At 38.7% G+C, this 27,647-nt stretch overlaps 1 protein-coding gene across 3 annotated transcripts in view; it reads right to left on the reverse strand.

Moving 5' to 3' along the window:
- The window catches only part of ANKIB1 (ankyrin repeat and IBR domain containing 1), a 95,845-nt gene that overhangs the window by 38,583 nt on the left and 29,615 nt on the right, over positions 1-27,647 (reverse strand). For all 3 annotated transcript variants that reach the window (XM_080611792.1, XM_080611793.1, XM_080611791.1), the window contains 2 exons: positions 19,649-19,914; positions 1,854-2,154 (listed from right to left, as the gene is read on the reverse strand). In XM_080611792.1, the coding sequence (XP_080467918.1) occupies positions 1,854-2,154; positions 19,649-19,836 (489 nt within the window). In that variant the 5' untranslated portion in view covers positions 19,837-19,914. The remainder of the gene's footprint in view (positions 1-1,853; positions 2,155-19,648; positions 19,915-27,647) is intronic.

Here is a 27,647-nt window from a genome sequence, read left to right on the forward strand (position 1 = left end):
CTGTAAAGTCGGTGGCTGGACAAAGTGCAAAAGCAATCTCAAATAACATAAGCCAGAAAAGTAAAATGAATTGTTGGAATCTAGATTCTTTGTGGATGTATCACAAATGCTTTACGAAGGACACAAAAGAAAGCCTGTTTCAAACTGAAGTCTCAGCACAAGTGGTTCTGTGAAATCCAATAAACCAAACACTAATATAAATATGCAGAACCATGGTACCTGTTCCTGAGTCCTAATGGAACTCATGTATGAAAATTCTGAACTATTTATTATAATGAAGAATCATAGAACGGTTTGGGTTGGAAGGGACCTGAAAGATCATCTAACCCCCTTCCATGGGAAGGGACACCTTCCAGTAGACCAGGTTGCTTAAAGCTCCATCCAGCCTGGCCTTGAACACTGCCAGGGATGGGGCAGCCACAGCTTCCTTCGACAACCTGTGCCAGTGTCTTACCACCCTTACAGTAAAGAACTTCTTCCTCATATCTAATCTAAATCTCCCCTCTTTCAGTTTAAAGCCACAACCCCTTGTCTCTGTCACTACACGCTTTCACAGAAAGTCCCTCTCCAGCTTTCTGGTATGCCCCCTTTAGGTGCTGGAAGGAGGCTTTAAGAGACTTTTCTTCTCCAGTTTGAGCAATCCCGACTCTCTCAGCCTGCCTTCATCGAGAGGTCTCCTGCTCTCTGATCATCTCTGTGGCCTGGACTTGCTCCAACAGGTCCACATCTGTCTTATGCTGGGGTCCCGAAAGCTGAACACAGTATTTATTGCTTAAATCAGTCATGGTCAAGATTAGAAGGTGGCAAAAGTAACACCAATATTAAAATAGCCCAGAAAACATTGTGAGAGTACAGGGAGAGAGTCACCTTTTACTGCAGAGAGAGATCACTACTGAAGTCCCACATGTGCTGGGATCTGACTGTTTAAGATATACAGAAGTTATCTAGAAAAGCAGGTGAATGATGACGTAATAAACTTTGTTGATGAAATTTGTTAATGAGTGAAAGGTAGTTTCAATAAACATGAAGTTATACACGTATGAAAAGTAATCTTCACTATATATATAAATGCTGAACTCTGAATTGTTACCACTCAAAATACAAATCTTGATGTTATAATAACCAGACTTACGAAAATGCTAGCTGTTTTTGAAAATGTCAGAGGTCTGTTCTTGTGTTCTTTAAATTAAATTACCAGCACAATTAAATACTAGTCCTCATTACTTGGTATAGTTTAAAAGTAAATTTGATGGCAGACCTTCAAAGTCAATATGATTCCCAATCACTCATTACTAGCTACTACTTTCACAAACATTAAAGTAATTTTTAATTTGTGAAAAAGGTAATTATAAGAATGTTAGCACAGATGCACGGTATCTTCTAAGAAAGCTGAGCACTGCAAGTTAAAGACATCAAACCTGTTCTTGAGGCACAGACAGCATTCCCCAGTCTCAGCTACAGAGTGGAATTAAAAGACCTCTAATGTTCTCCCAGACAGTTATTTCACTTCTCTTTACATACATAGACATGCCTATGCTTACCTTTAAAGCTTTTTCTTCAGTGTTACAGTCTTGTAATTATTTCCATTTTTATAGGCCTACATGAGTCTTCATGCTGAGGAATTTCTGTTATGAAGTTAATGTATATATAATCCATTTTTTCATTGTTCTCTACAGACAGTGTATGTTTTGGGCTGTTTATCTTTGTAATTTTTCCAATTAATGAAAAATAGAATTAAAAAGTTAATCCAATATACTATATCAGATTTGTTCCCCAAAACAGCTTTGTAGAACACTCTGCATGTCATTTACTAATAGCAATATAAAGACTTGTGATTATGTATGAACTTTTACCTCAACACAGGTCTTCATCCCTGAGGCAGCAGCATAGTGCAAAGGTGTATTTTTTTTGTTATCAACAGCATCAATGGCTGCTCGTTCATATTGTCCTTCATCCAACTTTGCTCCCTTCCACTTCAGGATCATTTGCAGACAATCTGCTCTTCTGCAGTCGTCTTCTGAGGGTCGTGTCAGGCGAGGATGAAGAGCTCCTTCTGAGATCATGATCTGAGGTCCCATACACAGTAAGTGCATAGATGTCTCGTTGTGCACATTCCGTTTATTTGGGTTACCATCTCTAACAAAAAGGAAAGTTCTGCAAGTGATGGGAAAATAGAAGAAAAATAATTAGCACACAATTCCATTCATTTCCTTGAAGAGAGAAGGGTCTATGACAGCTCTCTTCTTCTTGGCAAGAGTTTGATACTAGGGCTAAACTTCCTTAATAGATAATTACTACTGGACAGCTCTCCATCATTTCTCTTAGGAGTCAAGAGCGAAGATCTAGACAAATTACTGAAATATCATTAAAGACCATATACAACTGTCAGTCAGTCGGTGGCATAAATTTTAGTTGGCAAAGTTTATTCTACAGTTCTGTGTTGTACTGCAATAAATGTTATTAAGCCACAAGACTGATGAAACAGATACTTTCTTTTCTTCTACTCTATGACCCAAACAGCAGTGCATTCGGTAGTTTAGAAAATAGATAATGCCAGAGCAATTTCTAAAAATTCATTCTCCTTTCCCATACCTTCAGTCAGACATCAATGCAGAACTCATTACTTCTAGAAAATATATGAAATATTTTTCCTGCTAGCACTGCATGCATTAAGGAAAGACTTCCTTTGCTTTCTCACTCTAGAATATATGGAAATACAAAGTAATGCAAACCTTCACACATGCAGATGACAGAGACTAGCAAGAATTTATGTCTTCTCTTGAATGCTTCAGAGGTAGTTCAAAGTTGACAATAAACTATGCCAGCAAGAAGAATCAGCTTAGGAATGAAAGGAAAACAACAGACTGATTCCTGGAATTACAACACTGATTCCTGACAGCTTCTGAGACAACACAGCTCTCTACTGCTTCTTGCCAACAAAGAATTATAGATGTTACCATCCAGTTCTGAAATGGAAGAACTGAGACATATCACACAAGTCATGTGAATCCAAACTGGCTTCAGCCTTTTGAGGTATATTAAAGAATCTTTTCCTTAAGGGAGAGTGAATAGTAGGAAATGGCAGAGAACACCATTTCTTTGTGGGATTAGAATCAGAGATAGCAACAGTAAAAAATGCCAGATGACAGTAGGAAGAACAGTTTCCAGAAAGGTAATACCATGCTAAATCAGAAGCATGGCTCATACTTTCAAGAAGTCACTGTAGAAATACTTGCACTGTTCCCGTAAGACTCCTGACACATGAATCCTGTAGAAGCTCATCTCCTCTCCAGGCTGTTCCCTGACTCCAAACAGCTTAAGGTATGAAAGAAACAGTTATTCTGGAATCCTCATTAAGTCAATACAGGAGATCAGCTTCCACCCTCCCTGCCCTCACCCCTAAGACTAAGTTAAAACAGTTTCAATCACTTCCAGTTTAAAACAGGCGGCTCAGCCACCTGAAGGCAGGCACTGCCCAAACATAAAATCAGACCATATTGCTCTTGGTGAACAGCACAGAGCAGAAGAACTTGGTAACCAAAATGGCAAAAGAAAATGTTATTTACCTCAGTTATTGCCCCATGCTACGGTTACAAGTCTAAATGCCACCTCCCTTTGTCCCTGATTGCATCCCACCAGGCACTACACGGTATGCTCTTCTCTCTCTCAGAGATCTCTCATGCTTTGTTCAGGACAAAGAATAACCCTGAAACTATTTTATTAATAAAGGAAGAGGCTACACAGTATGGGTGTGGAATTTCCCTTTCGGAAATTATTGGAAACAGACTGACAAGTATTTCAGTAGAAAAACTTAGGCACAGCTGATCTGATCCTGTGATGGATGGAAGGATGTCTTGATGATAGCCATTCGGCCAGCTGCATTTCTGTCCTTTCTTCCCTCTGAAAATCTCTGATCAGTTTGAGTTTAAAATGAAGCTTATTACTAAAATACTGTTCTTTTAAATAAGTGACAACAAAGTATTCAGAGGAAGAGATAAAACCAAACCAGTCTCCTCTGTTCTGCCCTATTTTGGCAGCCAAAATGTTCCTTAGAGAAATCTCTTTCATTCCATGATAGCTGACATGATAGATGCATTTGTTGGGAAATATGAATATGCCCAACTTCAGATTAAAGATGTTCCCAAAAAAGTGACAGCACATTTTGTTTGCTTGGGTTTTTAATGTCTTCAGAGGAAAGGGATTTAGCAACACAGTCAAAATGCTTCACAGCCAATTACATTAAATGGTAAGACTAACTGGTATCAAACACTATCCAATATGAATTTGCCTGTAATTATCTTTACATAGTAAGAAACTAGAAATAAAAAGAAAGGAGGGGAAATAAAGAGAAAAAGAAGAGAAAGACAAAAGCAGGGGAAGAGGCCAGGAGGGAGGGAGGCAGGAAAGCAGGCAGGCAGGCAGGCAGGAAAGAATTCATTGGGAGCTGGGAGATTAATTCTATAAAGGCACTTAGATTTGAGAATGCTAGATGCCTTAGATATGAGGGTTTGCAGGTACCCACTGAAAAACCTGGATATAGAAAACACAAGGCTAAATCTAAGTCATTGTGGTCTCTGTGAGATGTAACTTTGGAGACTGACTAAAATCTGAGTTTCTCTATTTTTACAATAAAATCTGATTTATGGTACACCAGTATCTTTTCTTCTGTTTACTCCCTTTCACAACTTGATTCAATTTAATTTGTTACGTTTTTGCTTGAAGCAAATATCACCCCTTCACCCCTTCAATGCAATTGTAACTGCAGTATGAACAGAAAAATGTAAAATTGTTAATTTTTCAATTCAGAGTCCCCGAGTAAAGAATAAATAAAGGTTTTTTATTATTCCTTCCTTTCCCTACCCACAGAATTTACTGTCCATGTGTCTCCTGATGTTTCATCCTCAAATTCTTGCATCTTCCTTAAATAAAAAACAAACCAGCAGTAGAGATCACAGCACTGGGAAGAGCCAGTGGCTAAAGATTGTGAAAGACTTCATGTGTGGCTCCTTTTTCAGTAGTTTTTAAAACTAGATAACACTGATGACCAAGCCAGAAGGCCTAGTTTTACCTGACATTTGTAAAGGTAGCAGACATCTGGTACTTTGAAATTCACTGTGGAATGAGTAGAGAACAGTGAGTTATAAAGAAGGGACCAGATCCCCTCAGCAGTCACTACAGAAGACTGTGGTATGGTAGCAGAAGTGCCAGCTTTTCAAATGCAGAAGCATTCAGCAGGAATCCCTGAGGACACACAGCTGAGGAAGTATTGAGATTAAAGGCTTCCACTGGCACAAAGGCGTAAATAGCAGCAAGCTCACTGTACAAAGCTAAGAGAAACAATTCAGTATTGCAAACCGGGTGGACTTTGTCTTTCACATCAAGTGCCTGAACTTGACTTTAAAGTTTGTACTTAGACTGTATAACATGCTGGATGGTTGCACTAATTAGACCTGCATATCTGGAATGTCAGGAGAGTCCTTTGGGTATTCGTTAACCACATCTTCTCCTCACACTTCCAGCTGTTTTATATTCGACATACTGATTCCTGCTTCCTCTCTAATTCAGAGTAAACTGTTGCTTTAAAATTCAGAGAAGAACTGTCTGTGGTTTCTGTACGACACTGAACGAGGGCTTGAGCTTTTTTAATTTGAAGATGACCTTCACTGTCTCCTCCAAAACCAGATGAAGTTTCTCTAGTATCTTTAGCTATCTAATCATCACCTTCTAGACTTAATAATATTACAATGTATGTTACTGTTTTCAATATTTAGCTCTTTATCATCAGTGGAATTCCATGCTGAAGTATTTTAAAGCATGTGATTCCCTCCTGAATCAGGTTACAGTGCACCTGATTTCAGAACAGCACAATGGTTTTTTTTGTGACCTGTAAAAGCCATAGATCAAACACTTTGTATAACAAAGCAGTATTTTACTCACAAACAAAAATACAAATAACCCTGGCTAACATAATAGCAAGGTTAACTGAATTATATCAATTAAAGAGAACATCCTGCCTATATTCATCTCCTTAACTTTATTTTTTTTAAAGCCTTACTATATTTTTCTGAACAACTCAGTTGAAATGCTCTTTAATAATCCCAAGCTACAGGGATTTCATCCCTATTTGACTGACTGTATGTTGTACCCTATTAGTTTTCTAGTACTAAGATTTATATAGGTTTATAGAAGAACCTTTGCAGAAGACACAAATGCTGAATGGATACAAATGCTCTCCAACAGCTCAAGGTAGATATGTCATCTTATCTGTTACAGTTCAGTAATGAGATGGTCTGCCCTAGCCTGAAACTCTGTGCATAAAAGTAGAATTTGAAGGCTGTCTAACTAGTACCCCTTTTTAAACTTTGAATTTGTCTTTGAAGGGTTAACCAATGTTTAAAAGGTAGATTTATTAGTGAGCAACTATTAGCAAAACTTAACTGTTTAAAGAAGTTATGTGTATCCTAATCTAAAATGAGAAGTGCCTATGTCCTGCCTGTTTGCCAATTCTCGGTTATTAAACAAATAGAAAGGCACTTTTCTCTCCTAACCAAATGATGAAATGTTCCAGGATGGATTTAAATAAAACATCATTGTACTTAGTATCACTCCATAGCACAAAGAATACCCCTACTCAAATATGTCTATCAGCAAGCTAGATTTTCAACCCCTGCAGCAGAGACAGAAATCCTCCCTAGAAGGCTATTGTATTGCCTAAGCCAAACATTTGCCCCCTCTATCAAAGTTAACTGCTAAAAAATTGTCCCAACAATTTCTAAATACCTGGAAAACTTCAGAAAGAACCATATGCAAATTCTTGAGAATAATTTTGTGGCATTCGTAAAAAAACACTTCAGGGCTTGGGGAAAAATCAGGTTTGATTACTTGCTCTTCTTGCCTGTCACTCAACTTCTGTGTCTCATAAATGGGTGTGACAACCACTAGAGCCAATCAAAGGCAACCAGCACCTCACTCTGAACACATAAACAGGTTTCTAAGTGCCACACTATTACCCCATTTTAACTCCTTAATCTTTTCCGAAAGAGATTAAAGAGAGGACCAGTGCAAGAGAAAATCAAGCCAACACTGAAAAACCCAGCTGAACCCATGACTTAAAGGTCAGAGATAACTAGAGTCCAAAAAAAGGGTAAATTAATACATTTTACATCACAGATTCATTATTTGAGAGGGGTCCACTTTTATCAGAGGTATTTGGTGTGTAAAGACTTTCACAGAGCAGTGCTATGGACACCTTCAATTTGGCTCCCAACTTCAATAGGTATGAAAAGCTAAATTTGGCCTGGAAATGTACTGACAGAGTGAAAATACACATTGCCTATGGGAAATACCACTAAACCACAAGGCAGCCAGACTTTAGCTGCAGTTTCCAGATTTCAGTTCAAGCTGTAGCTCTTTGCAGAATTCAAACTTGAGGTGGCAAAACATCAAAAAAGTGTTGAAAAAAGTGACAAAAAAAGAAAGGACTGTAACTTTCACACATACTAGTGTCTGTATTTGCAGAAAATCAGCAAGAGACTCAAGATCACAAGGCTGTGAACTTGAATACTAAACAACTGGCACATTCCCTGACTCTGGGAAAGTAACATCAACACAACCATTTCCTCAGGTTTCTATAAACTCTTTCCTGTTAGGGGCATGAAACCCACCCTATTTACAGTTTCTTTGTCTCTTTAAATAAATGCTATATACATTATAGCTATATATATGTATACCCATACATATCCATGCATATAAAAAACATATGAAAATGTATCTACATATATAAAAATAAAACCAAAATAAAAACTAGTGTAAAATTAAATTATAAAGGTACTTCTGACAGAGACTAAAGCAAGTCTGAATCTGCTCAGACAGTGAAACGCACTGAGTTTTGAATGCAAAGCATTTCTGTATACTATATAAATTACACATCAAATTGCACTGTTTCTTTAAGCAAGACAAGTAAGGTACTAGAAAAAGGTGAGCTGCAGCAACAAAGAAAACTAATCTGTACATGTGCCCTTTCATAACATCCCCTCTGGTCCTTGGGTTAGATAGCCCATATAAGTCTAGCTTGCTATTAGAAAAGCTACACTGCAAGCTCCAGTGCAGGTATAAACCTAAAGCTCATAGCTTTCTGAGCATGAAGAGAAGTATGGGTAAACCAGGAGTTACAACAACATACACAAAAGCCAAGCCCTGTTAGCCAGTAATTTAAAAATCATATGCAATGAATTAATTCATACAATTATTGAACCATTCACCTTCCAACACAGTAGGTCAATACTAATGCATTAAACCTTGAATCATTATGGTAATTTCATTAACTCAAAGTACTTCTGTACTCAAACAAATGACCACAGTGTTGCAAGTACTTGAAATCCTTTGTCATTAATGACAGCTCTATAGAAGTATAAGCTGGTTTAAATAATTTTGTGAAGGTGTTATTATTTACCTGATGTTGAAAACCACATCTAGCAAAAGTAATTATTAATATTTTTATTCATTATATAGTGAAAGAATTTTCTTTATTAGTATTTACAGGTTCTTCTCTGTTTCATTAAGATTCTTAAGCTTCTCTTACAGCCCAGGAACCATCTACATGCAGCAAAAACATGGGCAGGAGACAGTGACTATTTCTATTCTAAGATAAAGAATCTCCTTCCAGATCATTGACCATTTATCAAGGAAAAAAACAGAGACTATTATCCTTACTTTTTGTAAGCCTTAAATTCAATTGGCTCCTTGCCTAAGAACTGTTACTACACTACCAGAATTCCCATAAACATTAGTAATACCCTGCTATAGCAAGAAACAAAGTTATACCAGTGGTGATTTGGGCTAACAGCAAAGGAAACATCTGAGTGGATGTAAATGGTACCGTCTCCACTGTTGATAAAGGTATGAGAACAGCTAATTCTTTGTCCCGAAATTTTAAGTCTCCACAGACATTTTCAGATCTCTTAAGTCAACTACTCTGCTGTGGCATCCAATTCTGTATTTTTCCTAAACAGAAATGCCTCCCATTTGTTCTCATTCATATGACTCCTCCCAAGTACGGTACACCCGGCAAAATGGGTTAAATCAATTTCCTGAGTACTCGAACCATTTCTGCTGATTTTCAGAGAAAACCACCAATTTGATAAGGAAGTCCAGACTATGGCACATACGAATCATGTCTTTTACTTACAGCAATTGAAGGTTCAAATGGAAATCTTTGATTCTGCCAACATACGCTCTTCTGGCCCTATTTCACTTATGGACTCAACGTAATGTTCCGTGCAAAAATACTGCCTAGACCACAAGCACAGTCTTCACTCTCTCCTAAACTAGCTCTAAAAAGCTTTACAATCTTTTTCACTGTATTGCTCGCCCAAATAGCTTGTTTCCAAAAGACTACAAAAGTGATTAAAGGTAGGTCAGCACTGGGTTTGTGTCGCGGTTTAAGACCAGGTAGCAACTAAGTACCACTCGGTTATTTGCTCACGCCCTGCAGCTCCCCAGTGGGATGGGGAAGCAAATGAGAAAAAAAACCAACACTGGTGGGTTGAGATAAGAACAATTTAATAATTGAAATAAAAGTAAAATATTATAGTAACGATGATGACGGTGAATAAAGAGAGAGAGAGAGAGAAGGAGTAAACCCCACCCCTCCAAGAAACAACAGCAGTGATGCACAATACATTTGCTCACTACCGGCTGACTGATACCCAGCACAACCAGAGCAGCGACCAGTCACTTCCAGGTAACTTCCCTCTGTTTATATACTGGGCATGATGTGGTGTGGTATAGCTAGTTTGGGTGAGGTGCTCTGTCTCTGTGCCTAAAGCTCTCAGCTTCTTGTGCTCCTCCTCACTGGCAAAGCACAAGAGACTGAAAAAGCCCCTGATCAGGGTAAGCGCTACTTGGCAACAACTAAAACACTGATGTGTTATCAGCATTGTTCTCAGGCTGAAGCCAAACACAGCACTGCACCAGCTACTAGGAAGAAAATTAACGGTATCCCAGCCCCAAATCAGGACAGTCTTGAGTTTCAGTTCTGGACTGCCTCATGTTAACGTAGTAGCCCATTACCTAAAGACACCTTAGAAAGGCCTTATGCAAACACACATCAATAAAGAACTCGCTGTTCTCTTTACTATAAAGATGCAAATAGTTTGAAAAGTTTCTTTGGTTTACTGGTTTTATGTCAGCCAGTATGATTAAGTATGACCTTCTATCAGCAGATACTAATCTGTGGCTTGGTACAACACAAAAACCCAAGTACGACAATGTGCAGGAGTGGCAAAGGGATACAACTGAATTATGGAGCACTGATCCAAAGATATTGTACACTAAAATTGAGGACCATAAAACTTGGTTAATCCTTACATTTGTTATACTGGGGCCCCCAAAAAATCATGCTTTATATATAGTTCCTATGCCTGTTAGGAGGAACAGAAGTACTGAAACACAGAACTAAACCATTTCTGAGACGAAAAAAGTATCAACAACACCCTGAAGTTATCCTTAACCAGAAAGCTACTGCATTTATTTATGAGTGACTTGAGCTTGGCCTTCCCTTGGAGAGTCAGGAATACTTTTTCCATGATCCCATGGCACTTCTGGGTTTTATTTCAATATTCTGAGTGAGATTTCAAAAGAAAAAGAGCTGAGCGCCAAACTGGAAGTGGCTTCCACTGGAGCTGGCTGTTCACCAGCAGCTTTTGTGACTAAATGTCTTCTGTGACGCAAAATCTATGTGATTTTCATCTCTGCCACTGGTGTTTTCTTCTATATATTTGTTTACAGCTAGAGCCAATTCTCAAACTTAGGTGTCATCTTTCCAGCCTTCTCTCCAAATCCCTCCTTTGAACACAGGTTTTTTCCAAAAGGACTATCCACACTAAATTCTCAGGTAACTGTAAGACTATTATTTTCAGACTGGTTTCAGACGGCTGTCAGATGAAATAATAAGCATGAAACTACAAAGCCCTGTTTAAGCACAGAGCTTTGCCTTTCTGCGCATGGACAACTATCAACATATCAGCTTGTAAATCACCTAGCAGTGTATGACATCTAGTGTTGATATTATTTATATATCAGCAATAATGATGAAATTACACAGGAAATATTAACAGGCCTTGTATCATCTCTATTCTATTTCTTAAAAACTATGAATGTATTACAGAGATTGTCTCATCTTTCTCTCCCTCCAGAAAAAATCCCTTCAATTTGTATGTTACTTATCTTTAATGACATAAATTTTTATTTTCCTTAAATGTCTCAATGAAGTAATTTTATTACATTTGAATTGAAAAAAAAATTTTTTTTTTACAAAATCAAATAATCCACAGTCTGTATTTTGGCCAAAAGAAAAACTGAGATTATATACAATATCACTGGATATTTTAGCTGGATATTGCATTCAGCTATAAAAGTTAATCAGTTATTTCTGAGAAATTTACTTCTTGTTACTAGAAACAAAAAGTCTCTCAGTCATTATTCCGGTAACTACTGAGCCAACAGATCTCTCTGGTAAGGAAACCACGTGTGCCTGTAACCCCAGGGTGAAGCCAAGCCATTTGACACAATGATTCAGCAGTTACCAATCAACTCGACAGTCACAAACTCTACCTGGCAACAGAATTAGCTGAAATAAATACTCAGTCACCCTGGCTGGCAAGGACCAAAGCTGTACTGCTCTACAACTCAAATATAACATTACTTTGCCTGTAGTAAAATGTTCATGAGGTTTCTACTAAAGAGGACAACACAGAATAAAAAAAATCTTTGATAACATACTGCATGAATATATCTAATCTCACCAGTCTCTAATGAAGCTATCTTACTCTGCAGTACCTGATTTCCAAGGAAAGAAAGATAAGAACAACGTGGGGAATAGATGATCATTTTAGTAAGAGTGTTTAAACAGTGTCTAAATGTGCAGCGAAGAGCACTGCAACCTAAGGTTCCTGCTTTCCTAAGGGTGCAGAAAAACTAGTATCAAGAAGCAGCAATAAATCAACACACGCAACAGCAGCACTTCTAACTGGAAAGCAAGTCTGTGTTGTGACCAATGAACTCTGTAGGCATCATATGGATTCAACTTATTAAAGTTAAAATATTCAGGAATCAGCTAGAAAAAGGTCAGTTTTAGGAGCTGAAAACAAAGCTGACTTGCATTTGAGCTCTGCTTGTAAGCCAGACATATTGATTAATGGCTTGGCTTTGTGAATGAAGATTTGGGACGGGCTTTACCCATGCTTACTAGAAGCACGATGATGACTAAAAGGGCAATGTGGGATAGGCAAATCCGGTTGGAAAGAAGGCTGCTTGGTCATTCAGGATGTTTCCGAACAAGACTGTCATCTCCTGGGTCAGTCTTGAGCGACCAGTGTCGTGAACCACCTGCATGCAGGGTTGGGTCTGCAGCTTCCAGTGTACTGTATCACCCGCCATTTTGTCCCACCCCTGTCACTACAGGGCTTTGCAAGCGTGAGTAAACCCTTCGAACCTGCACAGTGGATTTTTTAGGTGAGGCACAGCATGCACGGAACTGGTCCCACCCTTTACACCTGAGGTTTATCTGCCAGGGCCTAGCTAGCTACGACGGTGACAGCAAAGTCCTCAGGTCATAGGTTTGATTAGTGTCCTTCTCTTAGATGGATGGCCTTACAAGGCCAGATGAGCTCCATCTGCCCAGGTTTGAAGTTAGAGTTTTCCTTCTCCTAGGATGGTTGACCGAAGGCTAGTGTGAAGATGGCTTGGCTTCGCGAATAAAGATTTGGGAAGGGCTTTACCCACGCTTACTACAATTCCGAACAAAACTGTCATCTCCTGGGTCAATCTCGAGCGACCAACGTCGCAATAACACAACATCAGTGGGGTAAAACGTCTAGGTGGGATTCTAACTTAGAGGCGTTCAGTCATAAGCCCGCAGGTGGTAGCCTCGGCCAAGTGGCTCCTCAGCCAAGAGCACGTACCAGGGGTCTGAACCTGCGGTTATTCTTGTACTGAGCACGATTACTGTTGCAACAACACATCATCAGTAGGGTAAAACTAACCTGTCTCACGACGGTCTAATTAAGATAAAGCCTACCCACTGCCTTGTATTTTGTGAAGAAGTTGTGAGGAGCATCAGGGAGGCCACACATCTCTTCAGTGAAGCCTGCTTTTAAATTAGATTTTGAGCTTTAGGAGAAAAACCCAAGGGTGTTAAGTCAGATAAAGGTTTGAGTTTTTCAGCCTGCCTTAGCTGTACTTTAGAAGATGGTGCCCAACTGGGTGACAGCCTTTAAGAAACCTAGCAAACACCACTGCTGCCACCTCAGGTCTGCAGCTGCTCCTCTACATGTCCCCACTGTTTTCTGTCCTTGGCAGTTTTCTCCAGTTAGGATCCAGTCACAGTAACAGCTTGCTCAATTTTAAAGGCTTCCTAATTTTACCACTCCTGCATCCTGTTCTTGAGACTGGGTATCATGAAAATGAGCTTACAAATGACTTTTTTCTGCCATCCAGTCACATGCTTTGCTCCTTAAGTCATGGGCATTTCAGTTCACTCAGTCCTCTTGCTTCTGTACAAAACACTCCCACAAAAGCCTAATCAGATCATGTTCTTCACGTATTATGGCCTACATCAGATCAAAACCTCCCTTTGATATTTCATACTCCAAAGCACTTAGTAGGTGACCAAGCTTCATAACCATATAAAATAACTAATCTGGTTATTTTAAAAAAAACACAGGTATTTTTTCAGCAGCTGAGTGGAACAACAACAAAACATTCAGATAAATACAATTCAGATCCAAACACTGCACTTATCATTCATCACAGACCATGAAAGTGAAACATTTAACACTATATCACAAGCAGTATCTCACACAAACAGCATTCATGTCTGACACTGTACAACTGTGAAAGTGTTCAATTTACAGCTTTGCAGGAGCTGAGAGTTTGATTTTACAAGATTTAGCACATTCTAGGATGAGATTCATTCTATCAGCACTGGAGATCTACAATGCAGACAACTACAGCTGATTCAGTTCTTTTAGATTTCCTTTATAATCAATGGGTAGAAACAGGCACTTCTAGCACACAATCAATTTAATATCTTATGGTCAACTTCACAATAAAATGAATTGTGCTGTCACCTTCACTAATTATTCTGACTAGATTTATTCCCCAGGTCCACATTGACTATAAAGAGATGCTAGCATGAATAATTCCAATGCAGACATACTTACTTTTATGAATAAAATTAGTCTTAAAGAAAATTATATTCTAAATATTAAATTTATCTGTGTAACCACTGATAATTAAAAGGAAACAAGCTTTTTGTTGTTCAAAAGCAAATAATCTAGATGATAACATTCTAATAAATTATTCAGATGAACTATTATAACATTGTGATATTTTAAGTTATTAAAACAGGGTAGAATTCTTTTGCTGTATGAAGGAAAGGGAAAATAGGTGGATAATCAGTCCACTTCTGGCTTAAATATCCACAAAGTGCTCAGACATAGGAGCATGAAACACACAAGGAAAACCTATCGCTGATCTATAAAGCGTCCCAGCAAGGCTACAACACTGAAAGTCATACCACAAATATATTGCAAAAATGACAGTTTATCTAAGATTTTTTTATTTTCCCTTTCAACCACAAGTAGTGTTCTCATGATTTCCAGCCACACCACCTCAGTCACCCTCTAGAAAAGCCTATTCTCTTGTATTTCATGAGTGGTTCACCAACAGCCCAACCACACTGATAGCAGTCCTTTCAAACGGAGCAGTCAGATGGCCTCAGGTGTACCTCAGGCAATAAAAAGCCTGAGGGCATCAGAGCTGCTTGATCATCTGAAAATTGCTTTTTCTAAAGAAAATGGGTTTCCTGTGTGCTCTTTCTCTGTAATAGTTTACACCAATTTCGTCACTGAAATTTAAACTATCCTCTTGAATAGGAATCTTCTGTCAAGACCTTCATTCACAGGGACTCGTGATAAATGTTTATAGTGGAGTTAAGTCCAATGCGCATGTTGTACAAAGCTCTCAAAATCCCTCTGTGAGTGCTACGTATCTTTTACTACTTTTGATGTTTGAATGCTATGGAACATTTTTCTCTTACTTCCAGAAGCCTTACCTATCACCATCTATTTGTTAGCTTGCAGTGAACAGTCTGAACAGCCACATCAATACAGTTTTGTGACACAGAGATGACATTTCTGAACTAGAGCCGTTAACAACAAAGGCAAACTTCTCTTAACATTAGTGCTGAATTTAAGCACCACCAGCAGATGTCTAGAGGCTGTAGCAGAGCAGAAAATCATTGAGTAAATCACACTCAAATTGCTCCTGTAGTATTTACAATATAGTCCAATAAAGACAACTTGAAATGTTTACTTCTTTGCTTCCAAAATGAAAAGTAACCTCCTCACGTTTTCTGGAGAGATTTCAAGGTATATATTTTCTTTTTGTATCTTTTTAGTTTTAGTAAAAGGCCCCAGACTTTTAGGGGTAAGTAAGGCTCCTGCAGCTCCATGTCCCCAGGTCCAGCCAGTAGAGAGGCTGGGCTGCATTCTCAACAGACACACATGCAAACATACATATGCAATACATATATAGGTGGTGGCCCACACAGATGTATGTGGGCAGAAACACTCAGCACTCACATGACCACAAATAACACTGGCAGTCTCATCCTAGGCAAGCAGGATGAAGGTCTGCTACTGGGAAAAATATGCATATAAAGAATGCTTTTCCTGTAACTGGAAATGTTTTTCCTGTTTTTTCCTTTAGTAACTGGCCTTGGATGCTGTTTATCCTGTAGCTGGTGCTGGATAAACTAGACCTTCCAGTTACCTTGCACACTGATGTACTGCAGATCCTCAGTAACTGGCCTTAGACACTACCAGTATCTGACCCCTGGATGCTCTCACCTCCAGTTGCCTCAAACAGGCCTTCTGGCTGACCTGTGGAACTAATACTGATCTGAAACATGACTCCCAGGCCACTTACACTACCCACTGGCTAGGCCAGCTTGATGTTCACCAGACATTACATGTCAATATATGACTAACATATGCATGCAGTTTGGTCTCTTCAGCTGCTGGCACCCAAGGCTCAGAGGCCACTCTATCATGAGGTGCCTACTTCAGTTGCTGGTACTTAGACCTCCATACACAAATATGCACACAGAATAGTTCCATCACCTGAGAAAATAGTTAAATGAGAAGGACAGACTGTGGTGATCAGGCATGGTCAGATAAACATCATGGTCTAACAAGCCACCATTTCCATGTCACTAGCCCCTTTTAGCACCTGCTCTACTACCCTAAGCATATTCCTCCTCAAACCACCTTCAGCTCTGTGGTGGGTTGACCTTCACTGGCTGCCAAGGGCCCACCCAGCTACTCTCTCACTCCCATTCCTAATGGGACTGGAGGAGAAAATGCAACAAAGAAGCTTGCGGAGATTACTCACAGGCAAAACAGACTCAACTGGGAAACTGAATTTTTTGCTAATTAAACAGAGCAGGATAGTGAGAAATAAAAACAAAACTAAACCCACTTTTCTTTCATTCCCCATTCTGCCCAGTCTCAGCTGCGTTCCTGACTCTTCTACCTCCTCCCCCACCAAGCAGTGATAGACAGGAAATGGGGGTTGTGGTCTGTTCATAATGCTTCATCAGGGAACCGCTGAGCACAATGTAATAACTTCTGGCAACCAGCAGTTTCAAAGCAGTGCTTCAAAATTACTGTTTGTGCTAATTAGCCAGGACCAGCAATTTTTGGTTTATAAACATTAAATGATCTGTTAAAATAAACTGATCTGTCAGGTAAACATTACTTAGGGCTGCAGACTGAACAGGAGTTATATATTAAGGGACTGCCTAACTATTTTCCATTTTTTATGTCAACATTTCTAATAGTCCAACCCTATAACACTTATGAAAAACTATCATAGAAACAATCTCAGTATTTTAACACACTCTTGCTGAATCTTGTGAAGAGGAAAGATATGAACAGCAAATTTTCCAATATTTACAGCTTGATTATATACAAAATCCAGTTCCTGGGCTCTAAATACCGGATGAAAGGGTGCAGCACCCAGATGACTCAACACCTGCAGCATTCAACTGTGCAGTTCAAAACTGTTGAGAAAGTTCTGTTGGTTTAAGTTTCTGCCAGCAGACTTCATGCTGGATGATACAGAGTTTGTCCAGGTCAGGAGTTTTGCTTCATGACACTTTTCACCTCTTCTTCAGTTTCCTGTTTCTCCACTTCTGAGACTGCTACACCAGGATGTCCCCAACTCTCCTTCATTGCAAACTTGGCGCCTGTGCTTTCACTGTGTTTTTGGAGCTACCACCAGCCATCTATACAGTATGTCCCTTTGCCTCAGTATTTGGTAACTCCATTGCCAGACAAGTTATCTCTAAACATTCCAGAATATCTCTCTCAATGTGTTCTGTTATGCAAAAGTTGCACTCACAACTGCATCGCACTACTCTGTTTTGAGAAAATTTCACATAGCAAAATATGTCAGTTCGTATTTACCTACAATAACACAGATATCAGCCTATAAGGAAAAGCTGAATGATACAGTATACATGTAAGTAATATCTGGACTTTGAACTACACATAATGTAGCTACAGATTCCCAGATATTTACAATGCTTAATGAAGTGATACATATAAAATATTATGGTATTATGGACATCTCATAATTGCAAATTTCTCTCAAAACAGATTAAAATTTATTTATTTTTAGCTACTGTACTTCACCAGTAAATCAAACATTAACTTTAATATTCAATTTATTTAATTTCTGACATATCCAGGACTTTCTGTATCAGAAGGAAGAGGCTTAACTGGAAATCACCTGTACCCTTTGCACTATCAACTTTGCTAACAGGCATACTGCAAGTCTGATATTTATTCACTATTACTACTTTGCTTAGATAAAAAGGCTACATTTTCCTGCAGCATGTCTTAGACAAGGGCTCTGGAAAAAAAGCCCTTAGAAAGACAACAGAAAACTAAATAGTGAAAAAACCTCAGAAAATTATTCCTAGCAACAGTGACAACAGTTCAGGTTTTCAGCAGCAGACTCTAGCAGGTAACAGCAGCTTCACTATGTTTACTGGCAAAAAATGCATTGCAAACCTTGGACTTGAACTACAAAAAAGAATTATTCCTTTGATCATTTGTTTGCAATGTAGGTAAATAACACTGAGTCATTCTGTGAGATTTAGATGCTAAAGGTCCCATGCAGTAGTAAAATGTCATTTCTAAATTACCTTTTACTTAACACAAAGCAATTATTTGAGATCTCATCGTAACAGTACAATATGAATTAACTAATGGACTGCTCAGAAGTCTGGAATTATGACTCAATTTCTTTGCATATGTGCAAACAATTTCACGTGTTCTTGTTGTTCCAGTGAGATTGTATTTTCTTAAGAGGTATTTTCTTGAGAGAAATAACCTGAAAGTCTCACAGGAAAAAAAAAAATCACACAGAAAATGTAAATAAAAAACTGGGTGCTATTTAAAATTAAGTGTAGTTATTTTTTTCCCCTCTAATTCAAGAATCAGGAATGGGGGAAAATTTAGAGATGTTAAGAAACAAACAAATTCAGCAATGAAATAAAAACATCAATTAAAAATAGAAACAGAGTATACATGGGGACAGGCAGAAAAATATTTAGCAAAAATCAAGATATATGAGAGGTTATAAAGTATAAAAAGCTGTTAAGTTAATCTGAAATACTGTGGAAAAATTTATGGTGGGAGGCCAGACAGCTAGTGAAGTTACAGCATATGAGGGACAAAACAAACTTTATGAATACCACAGGTCCATCAGTAGACATAAACACAGAGATGAAAAGAATATTAACAATACAGTTTAGTAATGTTTCTGTTCTATTTCCAAACATAAGGAAGAGGATATTTATAAAATCCTCTCTAACTTACTACCTGCTGAAGAAGAGGTTTAGCAATGTCTACACAGCACTAGCTTGATGAAATACTAGACCAGAACAGCTTGTACCTGAAATGTCTGGACATGGATAAGATGTTAATCTTGAATTGATCTTAGAACACTGACAAAAGTACAGAAGAATGGAAGTAGCTAACATTAGGGATTGCTGTGCATGTTGACTGTGACAGTAATAAACTTACTCATTATCAAGATATTAACATAATAAATAAAATATAAATAATAAATAAAAGCTGTCAGAATAACACAAGAACTGGAAATGTATATTGGACCATCTGGAATTAGATACAATCAGTATGGTATCCATTAAGTATGGCTTTACCAAGAGGTTAAGACAGGAAAGCACATCAAAACCAGCAGAACAGGCACTATTTGCAAAGAACTGTGGTATAGGAGTCTTCAGGAAGCCAGCTAAAACTGTCCAAAACTAATGTTACAAGGAAGGAACAAAGATACTAAAAATCAAATTAAAAACTGTTATACCAGTCTGTGATTATAGACTAATTTGTATGATTTTTATTAATACTTGCACATGTTATAAATTGTGTCTGCAACACACATACATATGCACATATACGTACAAACACACACGAGGTATTTATAACCTAGCTGAGACTCCTCCATTTCTTGAGCCAGTTATTCACATTGAAGCAAAACTTCAGAAGATACTTACCCCAGAATACGGTTCATTCCATGTCTAGCAGCATAATGGAGTGGAGTATTGTGCTGGTACGTTTCTCCATAAGAAGTATTTGGGTCAAGAGTTTCTTTTAGTTGAGGGTTGCTCTCATAGATTTGGCAGGCCAAGTTTTCATCTCCATTTATAAGAGCTTTGCGGAATTTGGTGGTTGTATTTCCCATGTTGCTATCCTAGCTATCAATGGCACTTTTTCCTTTCCCCTTCATCCACTTGTACAGTTCTGTAACATGCTTCACAGCCTAAAAAGACAAACAATATTTCAGTTATTCTGTAAAACACCCTTTTGTAGATTAATTCACCCAGAGCTACAGCACTGAAAGCAGGCATGTAAAGAAGTACACAGAGCCTGTAATCTCTACTCATGAATTCCTGAAGTCCTTCTCAGTAAATACACACACAAATTCCCAACTCTCCACAGATTATTTCTCTGATAAATTGTGCCATGTCCCTGTGCAAACATCATCACAACCTATACTCCTAGAACACACAGAAAATAAAAAAAATGGCCATTATCCACCTGTATTAGAAGATGGATGAACACTGATTCTTCATGAATCAGAAGTGAATTAGAAGCAATTTCAAAACACAGTAGAACCAAAGCAAAATTCTTAAACAAGGAGCTAAAATTCTTCAAAAGCATGCAAGAAAGCAGACATCAGTTTAACTCTTACTTAAAGATGATGTAAAAATGCACTTGAAGCACCTGTGTCTGTGTGGGTGGGTGTAACCAGCACCCTTCTGTGCCAGCAAGACGAATGTACATGAACACAAGAATTACCATGGCCCCATCTTAACAGTTCGGCTAAGCAGACTCTTTAAAATACTTAAAACTACATTTGGAGACCAACAGCGGCCAGGTCCATAAAATGCCAGGCATTATACTGACACAAACCAACTCCACCTTACAAGTACTTCAAACTATTTCCCAGCTGCTATGCTCCCCAGCCTCTCACCTGTATCTGATGGAGGGGACCAGCAGACTGAGTTGCATTATGACAAGGCAGACACAGCATCTCCGCTCATGATAGGAGACATGAGAAGCTTATCAGGCTGTGCAGTCAGACAGGTCACACGATGGTTTATGCCAGAGGGACAGGCAGGGGACTCGGCACCAATCTGCAGCTGGCAGCATACTGAACCTTCTAGGAGGTCTCTTTTGTGCGTGAGTCATCCCATCCAGACTGCTCCATGCCAGACCTTTCACCCCACAAAGCGCACACTGCGATCCAAATATGCCAGGCACAGCAGACTAGGAAATTGAGATTTATTATGTTGGGCACATATAACGAGGCAGGGCAGGAGCTGCTTCATACCTAATGCCTTATATTCAACTTGTTGAAACTATCTCAAAAGTTCTATTTCTACTTTGGCTTTCCAGCACAGTTACCAGTGCCCAGACAGCCTTACAGACAGAAAAAATAGAGGAATCCAAGGGGTCTAGAGCTGCAGAAAATCCAAGGAAATCAGGATGCAGATGCAATTCATGTGAAAAGATATTTTAGGAAACTTGGGGAAGAACTGCAATGACATTATTTCTGTTTCCCAGAGTAGTCCTCATACAAGCTACTTTCAGCTAGTGTCGTGAATTTATATACCATGTTGCATCCCAGTCTTATAGCAGCTTTGCCCATTCTGCACAAGATCCTACCAGCAGGAGTCTTGCACTGTCTCCTCTCTGGAATTCTTCTGAGAGATCATTTTGGGAAGGGGAGGGGACAAAACCACTTTCATCTTAACCCCACCAGTGCCATCAGGGCCATTTGAGAAGGAGAGCAGTGGCCTTGGTGGGCTCCATTTTCATCCATTTTCCTATAAAACTTTGGTAAGACAATCCTCATTCTGGAGTTTCTGTGTCCTACCTTTTGATGTCATTGTGTGAGATTAACAATGACACTACTGAATCAACTGACTGAACATGCTAAACATGTTGCTCACGTTCTCCTGTGACCAGTTACTGAATAAACAACAGCATTAAGCTGCCAAAAGTTTCTCATAATAATAACAAAGTAGGTATTCATCTAAAAGCAAATGCACACCCTTCACATGTTTAGTTATATACACAAGCCAAAGCTCGGATTCTTAAATCACAGTAAGGATTCTGCAGCATTTTATATCTCTCTGTCATATCTATATTTTAAAATTCAAACATGCAGATAAAGAATCATAGAATAGTTAGGGTTGGAAAGGACCTTAATATCGTCAAGTTACAACCCCCCTGCCATGGGCAGGGGCACCCCACACTAAACCATGTCACTCAAGGCTCTGTCCAACCTGACCTTGAACACTGCCAGAAATGGAGCATTCACAGCTTCCCTGGGCAACCCATTCCAGTGCCTCACCACCCTCACAGTAAAGAACTTCCTCCTTATATCCAATGTAAACTTCCCCTGTTTAAGTTTTAACTCATCGCTCCTTGTCCTGTCACTACAGTCCCTGATGAAGAGTCCCTTCCCAGCATCCTTGTAGGCCCCCTTCAGATACTGGAAGGCTGCTATGAGGTCTCCATGCAGCTTTCTCTTCTCCAGGCTAAACAGCCCCAACTTTCTCAGCCTGTCTCCATACGGGAGGTGCTCCAGTCCCCTGATCATGCTCGTGGCCCTCCTCTGGACTTGTTCCAACAGTTCCATGTCCTTTTTATGTTGAGGACACCAGAACTGCACACAATACTCCAAGTGAGGTCTCCCTAGAGCAGAGTAGAGGGGCAGGATCACCTCCTTCGACCTGCTGGTCACGCTCCTTTTGACGCAGCCCAGTATACAGTTGGCTTTATATCCCTCAAGAAAGCCACTCCATGTTCACATTACCTGTCACAGCTCTCAGTGCTGTAGCTTTATGTGTTTTTAGACACGACACAGACTACATTACTCTAAATATTGGATAGTTTCAAGCTTTAATGAAAGACTGTACAAGCCCAAAAAACACTCTACACTTTTTCAATCAACCAGCAGTTCACATTATCTTCAACATCTCAAAACTAACTTGAAAGAATGACTTTCAGTAAAGTTGTTAATGAGAATAGTTTATGGTATATTATCTGTCAAAACCTACTGACCACCAATAGTTTTTGAGACTGTAAAATATATTAGACAAGAACAAGGGTCTGAAAAATATGTTCCTAGAAATCAATAATGAAGATCCCACTAGTGCCCATAACAACAAAAGTACAAAACCTTTTTCCATCTTGTGAAATTAGAAGGTAACAGCACCAGCTGCCATGCACTTAATTCTGGAGTACACTGGTAGCTTGCATCAGCTGCAGAACATGCCGCCTCTTGCCCAAAATGGAAACATCAAACATGAGGGAGGGTGTTGAGAGTATAAGGAGATGCAATTGTGCCTTCAGGCAGTCTGAGAGGAACCTGGGGCATGGTGGTACTGTTGAGATGTTGAAGATGAGACCTGAATGGATTGACAGGGGACTGGAAGTGCATAGGAGAAATGCGGGTCTCTCATCTTCTTAGAGGAGAAATGGGTAGGGTGGCTCTACAGAACTAAAAACCTCAAGTTACTGCAATGCAGAAAAAGCAAAAATTGTGAATGTCATTAATTCTTTTGCACACTGAACAAACTTCAGTTATTTTTGATGGAATATGGATGTATCAGATGGCAGAAGAGTCTTCAACAACTAATAATATAAAAGATGCAGACACATTGCTTGAACAATTACACACCTTATCATAACATCCGGGAATCGTAGGAATATGCAGCATGTACTCCGTAAGTCACTGAACAAAACAGTGACGTCTGCTTCCATTAAGAAAACTTACAGCCTTGTGCACAATAAAGGGTTATATATTATACAGACATGATATAGAAACATGAATAAAATAAAAAAGAGTAAGATAGTTGTCTGCATAACAGGACACTCTCCAAATGAAAAGATTCTCAGACAAGGGAAAGGAAAAATTTGAAGAAAGATTACGAAACAGAGCAATGATGTGGCTTTGAACAGACCCAAGAGAAACTCCCCAAACCCACAAGAATCAGCACAGAGGTACGGAAAATTTATCAGATGGCTATTGCAACTATAAGCATCACATTATCAAAACAAAATGAAAGATGATAAAATGGGGGATGTCCATGAAAGCTCTTCAGCTGAAGGCAAACAGTTTATATTTGATGTGATAGCAAGAAACCAACCTCTAGAAAAATGGAAGGAGAGAAGTGACAAGGTCAAAACTAACTCAGAAAGCAATTCCCTACTTAAAATACATGATATGATAAACTGTACTAATGTTCTTCACCTTCATACAGTATCCACAAGGTTTTTCACCTTTAACACTACAACAGGCATAAGTCTTTTATGCCTTGGAAATTTGGTGGGCCACGCTCTAGTTTTCTTTTCTGAATTAGCCATTAAACGTGCCAGCAGAAATACAGAAAGACAGGGGAGAAGCTGCCTCTGTGCTCTGGCTGTGACAGTTGGCTCCCAGTCTGTTTGGAAGTCCAGAAGAAACCAAGATGTGAAAGCTGTTGCCTCTCTCAAGCTGCCATGGTTCATGAGTGCCCTGCTGAAAAATATTCAAGATCTGCCCGTTTGCAGTCTTCAGTTCTCTTCAGCTAAGAGACCAATTACATCCACCACCAAAGAAGCTTCTACTTTGACTGAAGGAGAAAAAGGACAAAATATGAGCTAATGCAACAAACGTCTGGATCTCAAACCAGCTGAAAGTGGACCAGTCTGCCTTCTTTTTCTGATGTTTTTTTTTCTTTTCCATTAAGAGCTTCCAACCCATTACATGTTCTCTGAGGACAGGAAACTAATAAGGCCAATACTGGAACCAGGCAGTGATTCAGAGAAAAGAAACTTGGTTTGCTCTTTCAACCTCTCGTTTCTGAAGGTGACGAGCATGTAATACACGTGTTTCTTCCTAAAACGGGGGAAATGGGTGGCAGGGAAGTAGCCTGGAAGGTCCAGCCAGTCCACAACCTCGGACCTGGAAAGCTCCTGAGGGCTGCTTTAGCAACTTAGGTTGCTATAAAGCAGTTTCACCAGCTCCCAGGCTCATATGGATAGTGTGCAGTATCAATGTCACTGGTCTTGCTCTGCTGTTTGTATAAACCCAGCATTTAAAATCCTTAGGCTATTTTTTAATGTGCCTTATTATAAAAATATCATAGTGGAATAAAAATGACAAAATGACAAATTTCAAGTGTTCTATCTCAATAAAATAAGACTTAAATAGAATTTTACAGGACAAAGACATTTGTTTGGCAGGCAGACCCATTCACTGAATTTTCAAGTTCTCCGATGACAGAAGCGTTATGTCATAACCTTTACCATGACCTCATGACATTTAAAATAACCACAAATATCATAACCTTTTACACCAAACAATAAAGCAAAAACTAAATGTAATGTTTGCTAATTATATCCTGTATTATTTCAGATTTCCAAACATTAGCTATCTCATTCAAAATCAGAAACTGTGTTTCTACTATTGTAAATCTACCACTGCCAAATAGAAGTTCCAGCTTAAACAAAAATGCAGAATATTGGTTACACAACCTACCTTTTAAAGTCTAAGGAAAGATTCTCATAAAATCAGTTAGGGACATCACACTTTCTGCTTTGGCAATGAACAGTAAATCTTCTGCGAGCTTATTAGCAACACCGCTAAAAGCAACACTCTGGTATCATAGCTTTATAAATATTTAACAAAGAGACAACCACTCTCACAGGAGGTTGAAGACAGAGTACAAGATGAAAAAAGGCTGGGTACAGAAAGACATGGGTAGAGCAAGGTAACAATGAGATTTTGAGAGCAGTTGCACCAGCTGTCCAATTACTATTTTTTCCCTGGGCACCATCATAGAAGTGAGTTTGAAGAAGGACAACTGTAATGTTAACAGGATTTTAGACGGGGTTCCTCCTTTGAAATACTGCCACAGTGCTTCCTGGAAATTTATAATGAATGATAAAATATTGTATGAGTGGGATCAGGTAAGTATTTTTAAAACATCCTGCTCCTAACACTCCTTTAGGAAGCACATATTGAACACACAAGTCTTTCATGAGATTACGTACCTCTCAATTTACATTTGAAATGCTTTAATATTGAAGCAGAATTTCTCACTGAATATAGCACTAGCACGTGACTGCACAGCAGCTGTTCTATATCTTGGGATCATGAAGAAAAGGGAGACATACTGTACTACACTGTACTGCTTAGGAAAGCTATAAAAATCAGTAAAAATCAGGTTTAACTATGAGAAGAAAATGTTATGTATTTGCCGTACCAAAAAAATCTACTGTCTATATAATGAGCAAACATCAGCAATGGATCTAATCATCACCTGCAACCATTATTTTACAATATAACACTGAGTGTACATCCACAGTTTAACCTTAAAAGGTCCGAATACATTTTGCAGCTTAAAAGAAAGTGTACTCCTTATTTGAGAAAAGTAGTTTTTCATGTAAACATTACTGTGGAATAGCTAAATGAGCCAAGCTCAGAGAAATAAGACTTTGCATAGTCTTTCACGATTAAAAATATTATTAAAATAGAATAGAATACATTATTGACTAAAATTAGTGTACATTACATGGTTTCTACATCCTTGGAAAGACAAATGATAATGAATTGCTTTCATTAAAAGGATAAAGAAAAAAGATACCAAAACTGCTTGTTTTTCAAAAGTACCTGGCTTTTGCTAAAAGCATCTTCTGTTTCAAGCAGTTAGCCCAAAAGATAACTATTTTATTTGTTTTGGATACTGCAATTGAATAGCTCATTTTTAAAAGATGAGTTTCTAAAATATTTACTACAGAGTCTGTCCTACATTATAAATCATAATTTATTGCAGAAGAGAATCATGAACAGCTTTGTGGTTTAGGAGAATGCCTAGTAACCTGGTATACTGAGGAGGAGAGTCATGTCATGATGTTGGTAATTTTAATCCTTGCTACCAGGATGGACTAACACAAATGAAGCAAGTCAAAAGTTATGTTCAAGAACTCTCAGGATACCAAGCCCTCTCCCAAACACAGCTGAAAAGAGCCCCGGTTAGTGCTCTTCTTCTGCCCTTGATCATTCCCCTCTCTGCAAAGTAAAGAGCACCACAGAGATAAATTGCCAAGAGACCAAAATTAAAAATGAAACATTCAAATGCGCATATATACTTTATGTACAGCTGGGAGAGATGGCTAGAATTATGATGTACTACAAAAAGTTAGGCTAAAGCTAATTTTTATGTGTTTACAGTAAAGATTAAAGATTTGCCAAATTTTAATTAATGGGCTCTTGCTGGATACCTGCATCTGCAGGAAGATGTCTTCAAAGCTTTACGTAACAAATGCACTAGCAAAGCTTGAGATACAAGTTATGGAGAAGTGGTTGTGGAGGTACTTGCTTTGCTTTGGTTTGTTTGGGTTTGGTGTTTGTTTTTAAAACCAGTAATATTCTAAAGTTTGTGCTGAAACTTCGGAAGTCATCAACAGGAAATGATGAAAGCATTTCTGCCACTTTAAATCTCTGTGTGTGGAACTTAACATTATCAAATTCAGTGTTACATTTTACACATCAAAGTACAGCCGAAAAAAACAACTGATATGCCAACATCTCACCCTTTGTAGAATGATTGCTAATGTAACGCTGTTTTAAATACTAAGGTTGAAAAGTAGCAATACTGTTGAGAGTTGATTTGAATAAAACATAGTGTAGGGTAATGAGAGAATTAATTATTTCCTCATTTATATGTTTATGGGATAGAGAGTCTAGCAACTTATGTTACAATCTTTTTATGCTGGCACAAGTTCCTGAGAAGTAGAAGGCTTAAAGTTACTGCTCAATTTGGTAACTTGAGACTTCGGCTTACTGACTCAGGCACAAAGACTTTCATCCAGGTGGAATATTTTCTTTCCAACACACTTCTTTCATAACTCCAGTTTGAGGAGAAAAAAAAGGATTTTAAGTATGGCTTTGGTCGTCTTTGCATTGATATAGGGATTCAACAGGGGCAGCTGCAG

This window comes from Psittacula echo (assembly GCF_963264785.1).
Source record: "Psittacula echo genome assembly, chromosome: 2".
Classification (NCBI taxonomy): domain Eukaryota; kingdom Metazoa; phylum Chordata; class Aves; order Psittaciformes; family Psittacidae; genus Psittacula; species Psittacula echo.